The sequence below is a fragment of the Babylonia areolata genome, chromosome 1 (genome assembly GCF_041734735.1).
Source record: "Babylonia areolata isolate BAREFJ2019XMU chromosome 1, ASM4173473v1, whole genome shotgun sequence".
Lineage (NCBI taxonomy): Eukaryota > Metazoa > Mollusca > Gastropoda > Neogastropoda > Buccinidae > Babylonia > Babylonia areolata.
In genome coordinates, this window is record NC_134876.1 from 37,034,305 (window position 1) to 37,051,011 (window position 16,707).

At 42.3% G+C, this 16,707-nt stretch overlaps 1 protein-coding gene across 21 annotated transcripts in view; it reads right to left on the bottom strand.

Moving 5' to 3' along the window:
- LOC143282461 (tyrosine-protein phosphatase non-receptor type 13-like) overlaps window positions 1-16,707 on the bottom strand; it is a 590,260-nt gene that overhangs the window by 236,906 nt on the left and 336,647 nt on the right. For all 21 annotated transcript variants that reach the window (XM_076588135.1, XM_076588121.1, XM_076588127.1 and 18 more), the window contains 3 exons: window positions 14,821-14,883; window positions 6,038-6,844; window positions 1,766-1,889 (listed from right to left, as the gene is read on the bottom strand). In XM_076588135.1, the coding sequence (XP_076444250.1) occupies window positions 1,766-1,889; window positions 6,038-6,844; window positions 14,821-14,883 (994 nt within the window). The remainder of the gene's footprint in view (window positions 1-1,765; window positions 1,890-6,037; window positions 6,845-14,820; window positions 14,884-16,707) is intronic.

A 16,707-nucleotide genomic window follows, 5' to 3' on the forward strand; every position in this document is an offset into this window, starting at 1 on the left:
GTTAGTATTTGAGGAAAACCTGTAATTTTTCTTCTTTCGTTTTGTTGTTGTTGTTGGTTTCTTTGGTGTTTTTTTTGTTTGTTTTTTTTAAATAGTTAGGTGGAAACCCCAAATTTTTCCTTGGTACAGAAATGACAAATTGTTAAAATATTCAGCATGCAAGGCTTTTCTAATTTCTTTGAAAATTCTTAATCTTAAAATTGTTGTTGAAAAGAATACATTCCCTTCTAGTATATATGATGCAAAATAGCATTGTAGCCTAACTCAGATAAAATTAATTTTTCTGCCAGCCACCGTGGCGAAGTGGTTAGCGTCGCGGACTGATGGCTGGGAGGACGCGGGTTCAAATCCCAGCAGAGGTGGGTTTTTTGGCCCGTGGCCGGCTCCTACCCAGAGTTGAGTGTGCTGTGGGCTTAAATGGGGAGACTGGGACCACACAGTCGAGTGTCATCCACTTCAAGGATGTGTCTTTGGGTGTGTTGCTCTAATTACCTGACCAACACTGCAAGTGTCTGTATCTCTCGGGCCTGGTTAACACCGGGATATCATTATGACAGGAAGCGTAGAGTACAGCCTTGTCATGCAGTCCCAAACCAAAATGGACCTCCATAGCAACATCATTATCGCCATCGTCATCCTCCTCCTCCTCCATCATCATCAATATAAACAAAACAGTCTCAAAGTCTGTGGCCTTTCATGCCCTGCTATCATGGTGACCTCAGTTTCGATACTCCTCCACTTCTGTGCTTGGGGTGAGTCCTGTCAGTGTCTTCAGTGTCGGCAGATTCATGGGGGGCTGTTGTTTGCGGGACGTGGTGGCGGTCTCCACTCTGGGAGGGACGCTCACTCAGTCTGGCTCTGCGACTAAGCCATTATTGTCGTTAGTAGGGGGCTTAGTAGGTGGTGTCCTAAGTACGTTGAATCAGAACAGACACCACTGAACACCACCGAAGTGACTCAGCAGCAGTGCAGGGTCTCCTCTGGTGTGTGGCCTCCTGGCGACCTAACACTGATGGTTCCCTGCAGACTGCCGACGCTGGAACTGTGGCGGATGAACCCAGGTATGACCATGTATGGGGAAATCTAAATGAGCGGCGTGGGAGTAATGCCACTGAAATGGCGCAGATGATGGGGCAGCAAAAAAAAAAAAAAAAAAAAAAAAAAAAATCTATTTTGATGTCAGAGTATATTGTTATCAATAAATAGGCAATGCATTTATATATATATATATATATATATATATATATATATATATAAACAGGCAGACAACCGCAACAGCCTCTCTGACAGAAAAATTGTGTGAGCTTGTAGGCATATCAACAAACACATGACAACTGAATAAATACAAGAACAGACAGTTACAACAGAAACAATATAAAGTACTGGACAGAACAATGTGAAATACAAATTATCAAGCACCTGAACATATTACCACTTACATTTACAACATCCATTTTACAAACTTATTCATTATCATAAGGTGACTTTAGCTTTGAAAGTGAAATCACAAACACATAATTTTCAGATGGTAGGGCCAATATAACTGAAAGATAATCTCAACATCCCAATGGGGACAGGGCTGCAAACTCAGCACCACCGCAGTTAAGGAAATGGCATGCAAGATTTTCAACCTTGATCTACCATAAACTCCTTGCTGAAAATACTAAGCAATACTTGAGGTATTTCAAGCATTCCAATGTAATGACTTACCTCTCAGTCATAACAATAAGTTTATATAGATTCTAGCCTGTTCAAAGTTTCTTACCTGAGTGAACCAGCACCAGTCTTGCTGCAGACAGACATTGTGACTTTCCCCTCTACGGTTTCCTGCACCGCTGACTCAAAATCAGAATCTGTATCGGAGTTGTCCACTGTCATGGTGGCAATATCTGTTGAAAAAAAAAGAAAAAACAACAGTATCATTGGCTGGTTTCAGTTTATTAAACACACACACACACACACAAAAAAAAAAAACCCTCAGAGGACTGGCCACTGAACAGAAGACAGACAATAAGACTGACCGATATAAATTTTGGAAACATCAATGCAGACATAAAAATTATGTTAATAATAAAATACGAATCACTGCAATGAACATGGAAGCATCGAAATCCTGGTAACAATGGATGAAATGTCCATTTCCCAGCCATAGTTCCTCTTTCTCCCTGTATAAGAATCTGGCTTGGAAACATAAGAACAATGAAGCCAGGAGAGTAAAGTATTAAACAAGAGCAAAGAGAAGTAACTCTCTCCCTTTAACTCTCTGGAGATGCGCCGGCACTTCGGCGCCGGTGCTCTGCCCGCTCAGAATGATATGCCGCAGTGTATGATTCGGCGTATTGCAGAATTTTTTTTCATACACTCAGCAGTGTTCAATTAAAGGGAAACTAATCAGACTGTCTTGAGGGATCAGTCTAGGAAAAACTGAGTTTTTCCCCTTGACCGTTAACTGTGTGAAATGCTTTTTTTCTAGACTTTTATGGACTGGGTGAGAGGTCGATCTTTACATTACCAACCAGTGTTGTGATCTTCTATTTTATTTTTGTTAACAGTTTGTTGTGCAACATTTGACTTCAAACTGATTCATGAGAATCAGGGAACCTCACTGTGTGAGAAAATCATCTTATGCTGCTTTGTGGATTAGCTGATGGATATGACATGCCTGGTGGGTACAGTATACCTATTTTTCTTTTCTTTTTTTTTTGTTTTTTTTTTTTGTTTGTTTGTTTGTTTTTTCAGTATTTAGTGACATAATTGAAAATATTAAAAAAATATTTAGCAGCATCTAATGAGAAAACTGTTTTAAAATACTAAAAGAAGAGATGGGAAACTTTCTAGTGATATATAATTTGTATGTCTTTGTCTCTGTGTGACAGTGTGTTGAATTTTTCAAATATGTCCATATTTGCCTGTCACAGTAAAACTACATGCACTATTTAACTACGTCTCCATAGAGTTAAAGATATACAACTTCAAAGTCAATGCTGCTTATGCTACCTATTAACTGGAACTTCATTTTTTGAGACAGAGTCTGGATTTGTACCCATATATTTATTTACCTCTGTGACTTGAAGTTGTGTACCTTTTAAAAGGAGAAGGTTACTTCTTTTTATTGTTGTTTAATTTACTCTTCTAGCCTATTGTTCTTGAAATAATAATAATAATAATAATAATAATATAAAAAGACAAAAACTTCCCCACCAAATAATCCATCAAGGCAACCATGTATTTGTTCTGTATTGTCTGCATAATCTGTGTAGCATATCCAAGTCTAAACTGTTTTGCCAGCTGCGAAAAAAATGCTCATATGTGTTTACACATTTCTTTTTTTTTTGTTGCCACTGTGTGCACATGTCAAATGATGGGTATAAGGATAGGTCTGGAACTGACCAGTAGTTGTGTACCATTTTAAAAGGAAATAGTAACTTCTCCTTATTAACGCATAGTCTGGCTTGAATTAACTGTCCAATGACACAATCATGGCAAGCAAGAAATTTTGTCAGCATGCCCCCACCTCTGCACATACTCAAAACATACATGTATAAATGTGTAGACTTGTGTGGGAAAGTAGTCTATGTTAACTCTCTTTGGTGTGTGTGTGTGTGTGTGTGTGTGTGTGTGTGTGTGTGTGTGTGTGTGTGTGTGTGACCTGACTTGACTTAATTTATTGTAATGAAATCCAAAAGGATTAATAAACACAACAAAAGAACAAAAGGAACAAAGAAATGATCATCTAAGACGCATGCACTCAAATACATATTTGGCAAGTGTTTTTGACAATTATTGTAACCGAATAAGTCACTTGGTTTCAGGCTGTCCTGAATCTTTTGACTGATCAAAATCTGATAAGTGAGTTGATTGCCGTACAATCATAATTAGATAGTTTCGCTAGTTCTGAAACAAAATATACATATCTAGGATACGGAATTCATCTTTATTGGCTCAGTTACAACCAGGAAGTACCATCAAAGTTCTCCCCCTCTAAATGCTCTTTGATGTAAAAAAACAAAACAAAAACAAAACAAAACAAAACAACAACAAACAAACAAACACACACACACAAAAGATTGATGGTTTAATTTCTGATTGGATTTTTATCTCGACAGAACCCTCGTTTGTCACTGCTGGGACAGTTATTCACTTACATATTTACAAGCGTTTGATTGTTATCATAAACAAACAACCTGTTTTATCTTCTTCTACAGGTGTAATCTGACTATAAGCATGCTATTTCCAGATGTATTTTGTTTGTTTTCTTTTCGGTATCATTCTATGGAGGTGGAATTAGAATTTTTGGTGCACAAAAATTATAATCAATACTTTAAAATGCCTGAATAGTTACCTATAATCAAAATAAATTGGGGGAAAACTCGGATTCTGGTTCCATATTCATTTCCCATCACAAACACTTTTACTTTGCTTCTGTATCTCATATGGTTTTTGTAAAAGAATTTGAAAATAAAATCATAAATCCTCAAACTGCACTTTTTTTGTTTTGCAAAATTTTCTGGGACTGAACAAGTTAAACACAAAAATGTAGGATGCCTTGTTATTAGAATCTCTGCTCCTTAATGCATGAAAGAATCAGTTGTGGCACTGACTGCACAGAGTAGGTAAGTTTTTGTGAGGCAACCTCTGATTGCTTTAAACATTTTTTCCCTCATAAAAACACTAATTTATCATATTTTTTCTCTGTAATATGTGCTTAAAAATGCCCACTTGTTCTGTTATCAATTCTATCCAAGAATAAGGTGCATTCATGTATAGTGTGCAGGGATCAAGATCGGGGAAAAAATAATGCCTTTGTAAATACTGAGAACCCTCCTGGAGCACCTCTTTCATGCATTCCTTTCATATAAGCCTGGAGCTCCACTTCAAACAACACATCACACAGACATAAATGTGCACATGCACACCTCACTACACAAACCAGATAAATTCAAAGGAATTCACAAGGAGCAGTGCTCTGTGACATAATAATGTCATCTGAAAATTCATGTAAATCTCAATTATATGCAATAATAAGCTCTGATAATATTTGAAAATATAATGTAAATAAAACAGGGCCCAAAACTGAGTCCTGTGGCACCCTACAAATGAGAGGCTATCAACAACAGAGCAGTAGCTGTCACATACAAAGGACAAAAACCAACAAGAAATACACCACAAATTCCAAAGGTGGTTAACCTCTTCATGCTTTTGAACTATGGAATAATCCAGTGTGTTGAATGCCACACTCAAATCCAAGAATGCCATAAGGGAAAAGGCCTCTCATCAGTCTTCAAGAGAAGGCCATTCATGACACCCAGCACAGCAATCTTGATGCTGTGATCTTTCCTGCAAGCAGACTGATGCACTTCAAGCAAGTTGTTCTGTGACAAGTGTTTCAGTAACTTTTAAAACCGCCTTCTTTAAAACTTAGAGATGAAAGGGAGATTAGACACTGGCCTCTTGTTCCTTACATTACAATCAAGTCTTCACTTTTTGAGGAGAGGGGTAATGACAGCATGTTTAAACTGCTTGGGGAAAACACTTATGGAGAGAGGCATTCACAACAGCAGTTATCAATAACTCAAGATCACCAAGACACAACTTCAGTTGGTGACTGCATGATCAGTTCACAAATCAATGACTGGTACCGTTCAAAACTGGAAAGCATTGGACCATCAGAAACAGCAAAGGACAGGGGATCACAAGCATGTGAGTCAAGTTCCTCATGATATGTGGTCAATGGAGGACATCTTGTGTGCGCGTGCGTGCGTGTGTGTGTGATTGTAAAACATGGTAGTAAAACATGCCAGTGTGTGTGTGTGTGTGTGTGTGTGTGTGTGTGTGTGTGTGTGTACACCATTGAATTCCTCAAAGTTACAGCCCAGACAATGGTAAAAAACCAAACAAATCTGATCACAGCCAATAGAAACTGCAGAGCAACAGTGGACAGACAGACAGATAAAAGTCCTTTGCCTGACCCTACAAATGGAACATGCAAGAAACAACAGCAGAACATGTAAAATGGCAATAAATGTAATTTACAAACCTCCAACAATATGAAGTTCCTGTCTCTCCTTGTCCAACTCAGTTTCTGCATCCAGAATCAGGCTGATATCACCCGATCCATAACTCTCTGAATCCAGGTCAGCAGCAGATAGCATGTCTTCTGAGAATAACATTTCCTCTTTGGTATCAGCACTTGCACTGTCATAATGCAATGCTAAACATTCTGGCAAAGAATTATTCAGTGTTTCAGGTTCCATGTTGCCACAAACTGTTAAGTCTGAACCATAAGAATGAAAATGAGAAGAATGAAGAACAGGCAAATGATGAGAATGAGAAGCAGCTGTGTTGTAATCGGAAGGAATGTCATTTGAATAATCAGAATGGACATACCTAGTTTTCAAATCCTCATCATCACAAAAGTGCACTGCATCACTGTCACCAATATCATATTTTGTTTCAACTCCATTCAACTTCTGTTTTATGCTGACAGGAGGCTGCATTTGAGACAACAGAAGCCTAACAGATCTCACAGAATCTCGGATAAGTTGCACGGCTTCATGATGTTGTACTCCTTCAAGACTAATACCATTGATGGCAATAAGCCGGTCCCCAGCCTTGATCTGTCCTGTTCTGGCTGCAGGTCCATCCTTCATGACTGACTTCACAAATATACCAAGGTCAAGACTGTTTGTCGTCTCACCACCAACAATAGTGATGCCGATGCCTTTGTCACCTTCCTTCTGCAGAGTCACCTCTGTGATCTGTCTTCCAAGAGATGGCTGACCAGAAGCAAGGTGGAAGGCAGGTCGATGATGATGACTGGGGGGATGATCATGCGATGATAAATCTGTTCACACACATATAAAGCTCATCAGTTTTGCATGTAAGCAGGCGCAACAATTGGAACAAGATAATAACAAATAATAATGTCTTATTTTCATATAGCGCTATAATACAAACACATGCAAGCTCTAAGCGCTTTACAGTCTAGTAACTAAAGTGAAACAAGAAAGCATATAAAAGGCAGTAAAAACATAAAACAGAATCATTAATATTATAAAAAAAACACAATGCATAAAACTCACAAAGTAACATACTATCAATACTGCAACTGTTACACTCCAACACTCGCACAAAAACACACACAGAGACACACACATGATTAAACGGCTGAGATGACAGCAATTTTCACTTAAAATACACACATGTAAAAAAGGAGCATAATTGTAATCTGCATGCCATAGATTTTGTAAAAATTGTAAAATAAAGATTTGGATAGAAAAGGTAAAAGGGGTAAAAATCATTCTCCCCTTTCGAACCACACCACCACCATCCATCTTCCCACCCCCATTCTCTCTCTCACCCATCACACACACTCACATTTCCATGGGCCTGGGACAACAGCACTATTTGAGTTATGACAAGGTTGTTTTTTTTAAAGAGATAAGTTTTAAGATTTGCTTTAAAGGTAGATAAATGAATTGTTTGTCTGAGAGCAATAGGCAGAGAATTCCAAGTTTTTGGGCTGAAGACAGAAAATGACCTCTTTCCACAGGAGTTAGATAAGTATCAGGGAACAGTTAACTCGGAGGAATCAAGAGATCTCAATGTTCTGTTTGGCAAGTACGAGTTAAAAACGGGTGTGGTATCACAATTCAGGCATTGAAAGCATAGACAGGTAACTTTATATTCAATTCTGGCTTGAACAGGCAACCAATGAAGTGTCCACAGGAGAGCAGTATGGACCAGACTGCAGAACATCACTGATTATAAAATGAACTACCAGACAGTCGACATCACTGACAGAACTCTTCCAGACAAACTCAACACATTCTGCTCCAGATTCGACAAACCACTGTCTACTTCTGACATGACTGCACCCAAAATCACCCCCACTCCCCCTTTCATAGTCCAAGAGAATGAAGTCAGATGCCACTTCAGTCGTCTGAAAATAAGAAAAGCCGCTGGCCTGACAACATCTCACCAAGCCTTTTGAGGAAGTGTGCAGTCCAACTATGTAGCGTCTTCACTGACATATTTAACATGTCCCTTCAGTCTTGTGTGGTGCCTCACTGCTTTAAGAAATCAACAATCATTCCTGTTCCAAAAAAAGTACAGCCTAGTTGTCTTAATGATTATCGTCCCGTAGCCTTAACATCAGTCGTAATGAAAAGATTTGAATGCTTGATTCTACAATTCCTAAAAACCTGGATTCCTCCATCTTTTGATCCCTTTCAGTTCGCCTATGGAGCTAACAGATCAGTTGAAGATGCCATTAGCATAGGTCCTCAGATAACAGCTATGCCAGGATCATTTTCATTGACTACAGCTCTGCGTTCAGCACAACAGTGCCATCAAAGGAAATTTTCTATCTAAAATTACGTTTGAATAACATACTTACCGTGACCCAACTAGCGCAGACTCCGGCAGGGGTCTGACATTCCTGCCTGTGCAAACTACTATCCGCCTATGCGGAGAAAATGAAACTACGGCCGATAACCTCCCGGAAGTAGGTAACCTCCCCTTTGTCCCGCTGGCTAGCGCCCTCTTTTGATGGAAATATGCCATCACCAGTGCAGCGAGCAGGGAGAACAGGAAGCGGGGAGGATGGGAGGGTCTTAAATTTGGGTCACGGTAAGTATGTTATTCAAACGTAATTTTAGATAGAAAATTTCCTTTTAATTACACATACTTAACCGTGACCCAACTAGTGCAGAATAGCGCGACAAGGTGGAGGGCTCGCCTGTTCTACTGTCTGTGTGCTGTGATGGCCTGTTGTGCAACTACCACAGAAGCGATGCCTCTGAAGCCATCATCCCGTAGGCGTGCGACGTCTCTCTGGTAGAAGTCGATGAGCCATCATCCCTAAAGCGACAGATGTCCCTCAAGTAGAATGCGACGAAAGTAGAGCGTAATGTGTCACCTAAGGATATTGGTGCAGGCAAAGAAGACAAAAGTCCGCAGCTGTATTGTGGGGGAGGTCTGTGGACCACAGCTGTGCTGATAAACGTAGGGCAAAGAAAATCGGGTCGGTGGGTTGAATCCACACTTTACTGAGAGCCCATCGAATCAAAGGAAGGGAAGGAAACACGTACCCTTATAGGGTTGTCTCATTTGAGCGCGGTTGAGCGTCAATGCAAGGAGGTGCACATGTGGTTTGGTCTGATGATTCCACATCGGATGTGGGCCGATAGTGGAAGTGATTTTTGGTTTTGAAGGAAACTGGCACGAGACAGAGGTAGGTCGCCTTGTTGGGCTTGCCTTAGGCATGACAGCCAGATCTGTAGAGCTCCTCCATGCAAGCTGACAGGCAATGGGCGCTCCCCCCACCACTTTTTTGTCATTGCCAAAAAATGACAGCACTGGTATGTTGCCTATGCATAGAATGGCAGACATTTCGCAACAAAAGACTTGATGTCCCTGGTGCCTCTGGGACAGGGTTGTGTAATTGCCCACGTAGGTATCATCACGAAGGGGCTTACGGAAGGCTTGGTGGCTTCTCTACCTGAGTGTGGTATGTTGGAGCCACCTGCAGATAGTTGTTGGTGGTCAATGGCTGGGTTGGATCAGGCTGTGGAAGTGCATTTCATGCGCCCACAGGTCACTCAGTCTCATTCTGTGGTGGAATACCAAATGGAAGAGGGTTTCCATGGGGAAAATTTTTTGCTGAAGGTTCTGTAGTGAGAAAGGGGACCAGATCCATGACAGGCCTCTGGCTGTGTGTGGTGCACACTGAGTCTGGGATGGAGCGGGGCAGGGGCAGGGAGGTAAGTGGCTCAAGATGTGTTGTACTGGCTATTTACATCAAAGTACTGATCTGACGTACGTTTCCAATATGGCCAACTGCAAAGTGAGAGCTGTATTATCAGTGGTTTCTTAATTGCAAAGGGATATCATTTGCAGCTTAGCCTTTCATGAATGACTGTGTCTCTCAGACTGGAAGTCAAATTGCACTGGGACTTAGTGCTGTAGCCTTGGGCCTAACTAGCCACTGGGATCCGTCCTAAGGCCCTCTTGATCGAGGGACCGGGGATGCAACTTAGGCAAAACACTCTCTACTGGAAATTGTATAATCGAATTCCAGCCCAAATAGTTGGGACAGCAGTTGCCTCCTCTGCTGTTCTGATGGTGACTGTTGTACACGACTGATTATCATATATTGTTCCTAGGATGACACCAATCAGCATGGGTAAATCAGGAAACAGCTGCTGTGTGCTTGAGGGATGAAGGTGTCCACCATGCAGGTTATGTTGCAATGTAAGGGAGCCGGAAAGAGTTGACAGGGTCTTGTGGTGCAACCATGTGTCTGAAAGACATGGTGCTTGCTTCCGAAGTGACAACAAAGTCATCCTCTGACAGGCCCTTGACTGAAGACTGGGGCTCCATGATGGGATAGCCTGCCTAGGCTAGAAACCCCTGGAAGTGTCTCATTGGAAAGACAGTGCTTGAGAAGGAGTGGCCATCTATTACCACAGCAGTGGTTGTGTGTTGAGGCTGAAGGATCGGGCAGGGAAGACCCAAGTGCAGAAAGTGCTTTCAAACGCCAATTGTTTGAGACGTTGATGTTGGATCTCTGTTCAAGCAAGGTGATGGGGCGAACTGATGTGCTTGAATGCAGCATCTGCCGTGCTGGTATGAGTGGGCAGTAAGGTACACCCCTGTGGCTAATGGATGGTTCGTTGTGCTCTGTGAGACGCATCCGTCCTCGTCAATAAGCCTTTCTCCCAAATGTAGAGGAAAACAATTATGACCCAGGCCTTCTGTTACTAGAGAGGAGTGGAAGAGATGGGCTTAGGGTGATTGTCTTCTGCCCAGTGGGCAGATTTTGGGTCCGCAAAAATTTTGGGAATCAAAGACTGACACCCCTTCATGGGAAGGCTGGCTAGGATGTAGGGCCCGTGTGGAGCTGTTGTCACAACCACAGTGGTGCAAACCAAAGGTTGTTGTAGGCAAGGGGGGGGAAGAAGGGATGCCTTACAAACTGGGGAGGAATGAAGGGCATGTGTGTCCGGAGTGGCACTTCTAAGTTGGACTGCCTCATCCCTCCTTGTGCCAAGTTAGGGCATCTCCAGCCCTATGGTTGATTGTTGTAGGCAAATGAGTTGGGTTGCCTTGTCCCTCCTTGCGCCAAGCATTCTTAGCCCTGTGGGTGGGAAGGGGGTGTGTGGGTCCCTAAGGACCAGCCACTACTAAAATGTGAAGGAGCATACATTCAGACATGAATGAGGCAGTTTTGTCTGTGAGTGCAGTCGTCCTCCGAAAGCAAGGTAGGGATGAATTTATGGAAATGAATACATACATGTGCAAAGGGAATACAAATGTACATCAACTGAAGTATTGATGTCAGAAATATGCCAATGCCAAGGGATGGAAACACAAGAAATAAGCGGCTGTATAAGCATACATGTAGCCTGCACAGATATAGCCAAGTAAATGGGTAAGTGTGCATAATCAGTAATGGAAAGGAATCTGTGTATGCACCTAAATATGAGATGTACATACACATATGAATAAAGTGCAAGTACGTAGGCGCACAGAGTTCAGGGCATTGTGGACAGAAGGCCGCAAATGCAAGTGTGCCTATATTGCTATGTTGGGAATCCCAATGAATCGATGTCAATGAACAGAGATAGAAATATAATTGTACATGTTAATAAGAAAATTGTCTGAACCTATCCCATAAGCGCACACGCATGTGTATTCTGAGGGATAAGTATACATCTATAAGTGAATAAATGTAGCAAGATATCTGATAGATATATATGTATATGTGTGTGTATATATATACCTATATACACTCACACACATATACATACACACACACATATATACATACATATATATGGGCTTGTGTTTGTTTTTTTTTGTTTTGTTTTTTTGTTGTTGTTTTTTATGTATATATATATATATATATATATATATATATTTCGTGATTGTTGATCGTGATAAAAATCAAAAGGACAGAAGAGGAAATATTGTGATTTATTTCCTGTTATTGTGTATCACAAGAAGAGAATGGTAATAGGACTGGTTGCCTGCAGAGGGCTGTGTGCCTGTGTGGGGGATGAGGAACCCCCAAGTTCAGTCGCCAATAGCCTGAGAAACAGCAAGAAAGGTGTAGTTGCTGTGCAAAGATGTGAAAGGCCATGAATGGGCATGAGGACCCAATGAGAATTCGAAGAAACATCGTTGGTGGACAGCACGGGGGGGCAGGAGTGACGTGCTGTGTCGGTTACAAATGCGGAGTTGCCTCCCTTGGCGCCGATATTTGGCGAAAGGGATGGTGTCTTTAGAGCACATATCCCCCGGTGTGACGTTTCCTCGCTGTAGAGGGAGGAGCGTCATGCTGCGTGCGAGAGTCCGTGGTTCTATGCCGCCTTAACCGATAATAATAATGTCCCTTAGTGCCGTGGGCATCCCGACCCGAATCGGTCGCCATCGGACGCGAGACGGTGGGGACATGTGGCATGATGGCGCCATAGCACTGCCGAGTGGCAGAATCGAGTTATCAAGAGGCACTCCGACGTGGAATTGCCAATATTAGTCTGGGTAACAGTGGAGATATGCAGTGGGGCAGAAAAAACTGCCACTGCCGAAGTTCAATGGGCTGTGCACGCATCTGCTCTGTGCGCAAGGGGTGGAGCTGGCGCTAGGTGTGGCACCAGTGCATAATTGCCACAGCAAGTTCCCAATGGGTTGCTGGTTGTTTGGTTGAGCAGCTTGCTGAGATGCCATTAGTGGATGGGAAACAGCAGCAACCGGCGGTGTGGCAAATGGGGTCATCACCGCAAAGCTTGAAGGGACCGAGCATGCACCTGCACTGTTGGTGAGGAGCCGTGCCGGTAAAGGGAAGTAACTGTGGTGGTCACCGGCAATGGTGCCGAAGCAGGAGTTGTCTCCCTTGGATTGGAAAATCGGACAACGGGAGGGTGCACACACATAGGCAAGTGTGCCCCCTAGTGGTCCACCTTCCTCCCTACCCCTGGGGCGGGCATCCTTAAGCGCCTCGGTCGCCATTGGATCCGAGACGGAAGAGGCATGCCGCGTGGGGGGCGCGTGAGCCAATGTCACAGCCGCCACCACGGACGCGTCGCACATAGGGCCCAGTCTAGTGTGCGGATCCAAAGCCAGTGTATGGTGTTGTTTTCCAATGGGGTTATGGCACATTCCCAGTATGTGTAATTAAAGGGGTTATGGCACATTCCATTGTTGACATGGGAAAAGTGATAGAGGAGATCGACTCGGGTGTCCTACCGACTGGCAGGGCCGAGAAACGCGGATCGCGTCGACTTCGTTCGCGAATTGAAAAGGAAAACATCAATGGCACCACTGACCTGAGTATGGGGTAACGTACCCCTAGAAGTCGCCGGAGAGGGTGCAGGAGGTGGCGGAGGTCTGGAGTCGACCGGAGGAAGCGAAGGAAGTGGGGGAGGCGTCGGGTTGGCGTTGCTGAGAGGGCCAGAAATAGAGGGCCCAGAGTGTCCGCGAATCGATTTCGATTGCGCCTTAATTTTAGCCCGATATCCCAATCGAACCATACAATTATGTGACCTGGTTCGAGACAAAATTTGACAAAAAACAAGAATGCCAGAGAATCGACAGACAGAGAGAAAATACGAAAAAAACTTAGCCGTATGGAGAGCACAGGACAGGAGTCATAATGGCTGCCGGAAAAAGAGGGCGCTAGCCAGCGGGACAAAGGGGAGGTTACCTACTTCCGGGAGGTTATCGGCCATAGTTTCATTTTCTCTGCATAGGCGGATAGTAGTTTGCACAGGCAGGAATGTCAGACCCCTGCCGGAGTCTGCACTAGTTGGGTCACGGTTAAGTATGTGTAATTAAAACTATATTTTAAACTGAAAGACCCCTCGCTGCCTGAATAAATTTGTGCATGGATCCTAAATTTTGCAGACCGCAAGTTGTTAATGTTGGTGACCTCACTTCCTCCACATGCATTCTCAACATAGGCATCCCACAGGGATGTGTTCTATCCCCACTGTTGTACTCACTATTCACACATGACTGTGCAACTCAAAACGAATATAACACCATGGTCAAGTTTGCCGATGATACAACTCTAGAAGGGCTGATTACAAACAGTGATGAGTCAAAATATAGGGAAGAAGTACATGAACTTGTCAGCTGGTGTGATCAAAACAACTTAGAACTTAATGTATCAAAAACCAAAGAATTAATTCTAGATTTCATGAAGACCAGATCTGACCCCTTACCACTTGTCATTGAAGATAAGCAAGTAGAGATCATCAGCGACTTTCAATTTCTCGGACTGATCATTTCCAACAATTTGAAATGGGAGAAAAATACGGAAAAAAATTGTTAAGAAAGCACAACAGCGCCTGTACTTTCTTCGGCACCTCAAAAAGTTCGGAATTAAAAAAGAAATCACGGTTGATTTCTACCGAGCAGTCATTGAAAGTGTGCTAACCTTTGCTACTACTGTTTGGTACGGAAACATTTCCAAGGCAGAAGTTGCAGCCCTTAACAGAATTGTAAAAACTGCCACCAAGATTACCGGGGCTGATCTACCTTCTCTAGAAGACATATTATAAGCGGCTACTCGGGTGTATGTGTGTGTGTGTGTGTGTGTGTGTGTGTGTGTGTGTGTGTGTGCAGTGTGTGAGTATGCACAAGTTTTTATATTGATATGCACTTGTATGTATCTTATTTCTACTGTATCTGTGTTTGTGTATGATTTTTGATTTATGTTCTTATCTTCTTTGTGACCCCGGTACACTTGGTAATAAAGACATATTCTATTCTATTCTACATATATATTTTTTGTTGTTGTCAAAAGTTACTTACCTGCTGCAAAATGTTTACTAAGCTGTGGGGACAAAATGTGGTTTGCCAGTGGACTGGTTGCATCTGTTGAAAACATGTTAAGCAACAGTATTATGATAGGAGATGTATATCCATTATGAATATTGATCATGCAACGTACTAAATGTTTTCAGAAATTACAAAACAAGAAAGGGGATAAGTCTATTTTCATTCACACATGATCCATTCTATTTTCTTGTCTCTGGCTGCTTTTTCTGCCCTCCGGAAGATATTTCCACCTCTTGCTCTTTTTTTCTGTGTGAGAACTTTGCTGTCAAAGCTTAACATCCCGTCCATGATATGACAGTTGTGACTGATGGAACATTTATTCTACAAGAACCATACTAAATATGTGCATCAAAAAACAAAACAACAAACAAACAAAAAAACTACACACACACACACACAACTATCAGCAAAGTCTTAACCTCTTCAGTGCCAAATGAGGGAAATTTCTGTGAAGTTCTATATACTAGGAAGTGCCCCATGATGGATAAATCAGTGCTCATCATAGCAGGAATTTTTTGGTTTTCCAATACACACCAATGGGAAGGCTTAATATGTCTGCTTTTATTATTCATCCAGAGCAAGCCCTAATGAGACTTTATATGGTGACTCCAGGATGTTATTTGCAGTAGCCATCTCAGAAATTCAGATAACACTTTCAAAAATGGTGAGCAATGACAACCTAGCTTCAGTGGCATGAAACAGCTGCTTGTGGCAAAAACCTGAGATTTTGTCACAAAGATGTTGCAGAAGTTTCACAAATCATTTATGGTGATAAGTTTTAGTGTTATCTGTGCCAGATGGTTCATTTGATGAGAATGAAGGCCAGGGTGACCCTTGGCAGAGAAGGGCGAGGGGATGAGTAGTTGCAGAGCAGGCTGTTGCAAGCAAGAGTAGGTTGTGCAGGAGGCCAAGAATAGCTCTGTGGCTGACCCACAGTTAAACTCAACAACAAATCAACCACTTAATAAGGCAAGGGAGGGGTGGCAAAAGATAAAGGGGATGGAACAATTTCATGTGAAAATGAAACACATGAAACATTTGGCCAGCATGATTTAGCAAAGCCTGCACACATCAAACATGGAAATCAGCTGCTGTCTGCAGACAAGTTATGAACAGTACTCACTTCTATGCACAGTGTGCTTAATGGGTAACTGTTAACCTTAAATATTGTTAAGTGAGCATGTGCACATGAGAGAGGTTGTTTTCAAAGAACACCTGAAGCAGATCCCAGCAGTCAATGAGCACGTTTCATAGTGCAAGACTCATCACAGGGAATACATCGAGGGGCCTTCTCCTCTTTGACAAGTAAGAATGATAAAGAAAAGTGTGCCCCATGCCCAGTCTACACAGCACTGACTCCCTGTGGTTCTTCACAACCAATGGGAGGAACTTGTTTAGATCTGGATGGATTTGGAACAGCTTCTTGTCCGTCTGGGTGTTCCACTCCTATTGCAAAAGATCTTAACGAAAGTGTTCACTTTCTGCTTCATGTCTGTGCATGGTAAGTAGGATTTTAATAATTTTACTTTTATGACGTTCTTGGCCAGATGGTCCGCCATTTCATAACTGCAGGCGATTGCCTCCAGGGCTGACAAGGAGTCTGAAAAAAATCATAAATGCAGGCGATCACCACCAGGGTTGACAAGGAGTCTGTAAAAATCATAAAATGCTTGTGTTTTGCTTGCAGAACCATTTTAAACACCATAACCAATGTGGATAGTTCTGCAGTATAAACTGAGCTGTCAAACAGAATGTGTTTCATTCAGGGCTGGTCAGGAAAGGCAGGACTGAACGCAGATGCAGCGACACCAACCTCTGACTTCAAACCATCAGTGAAGATTTTCTTAAATGTGTGAAATT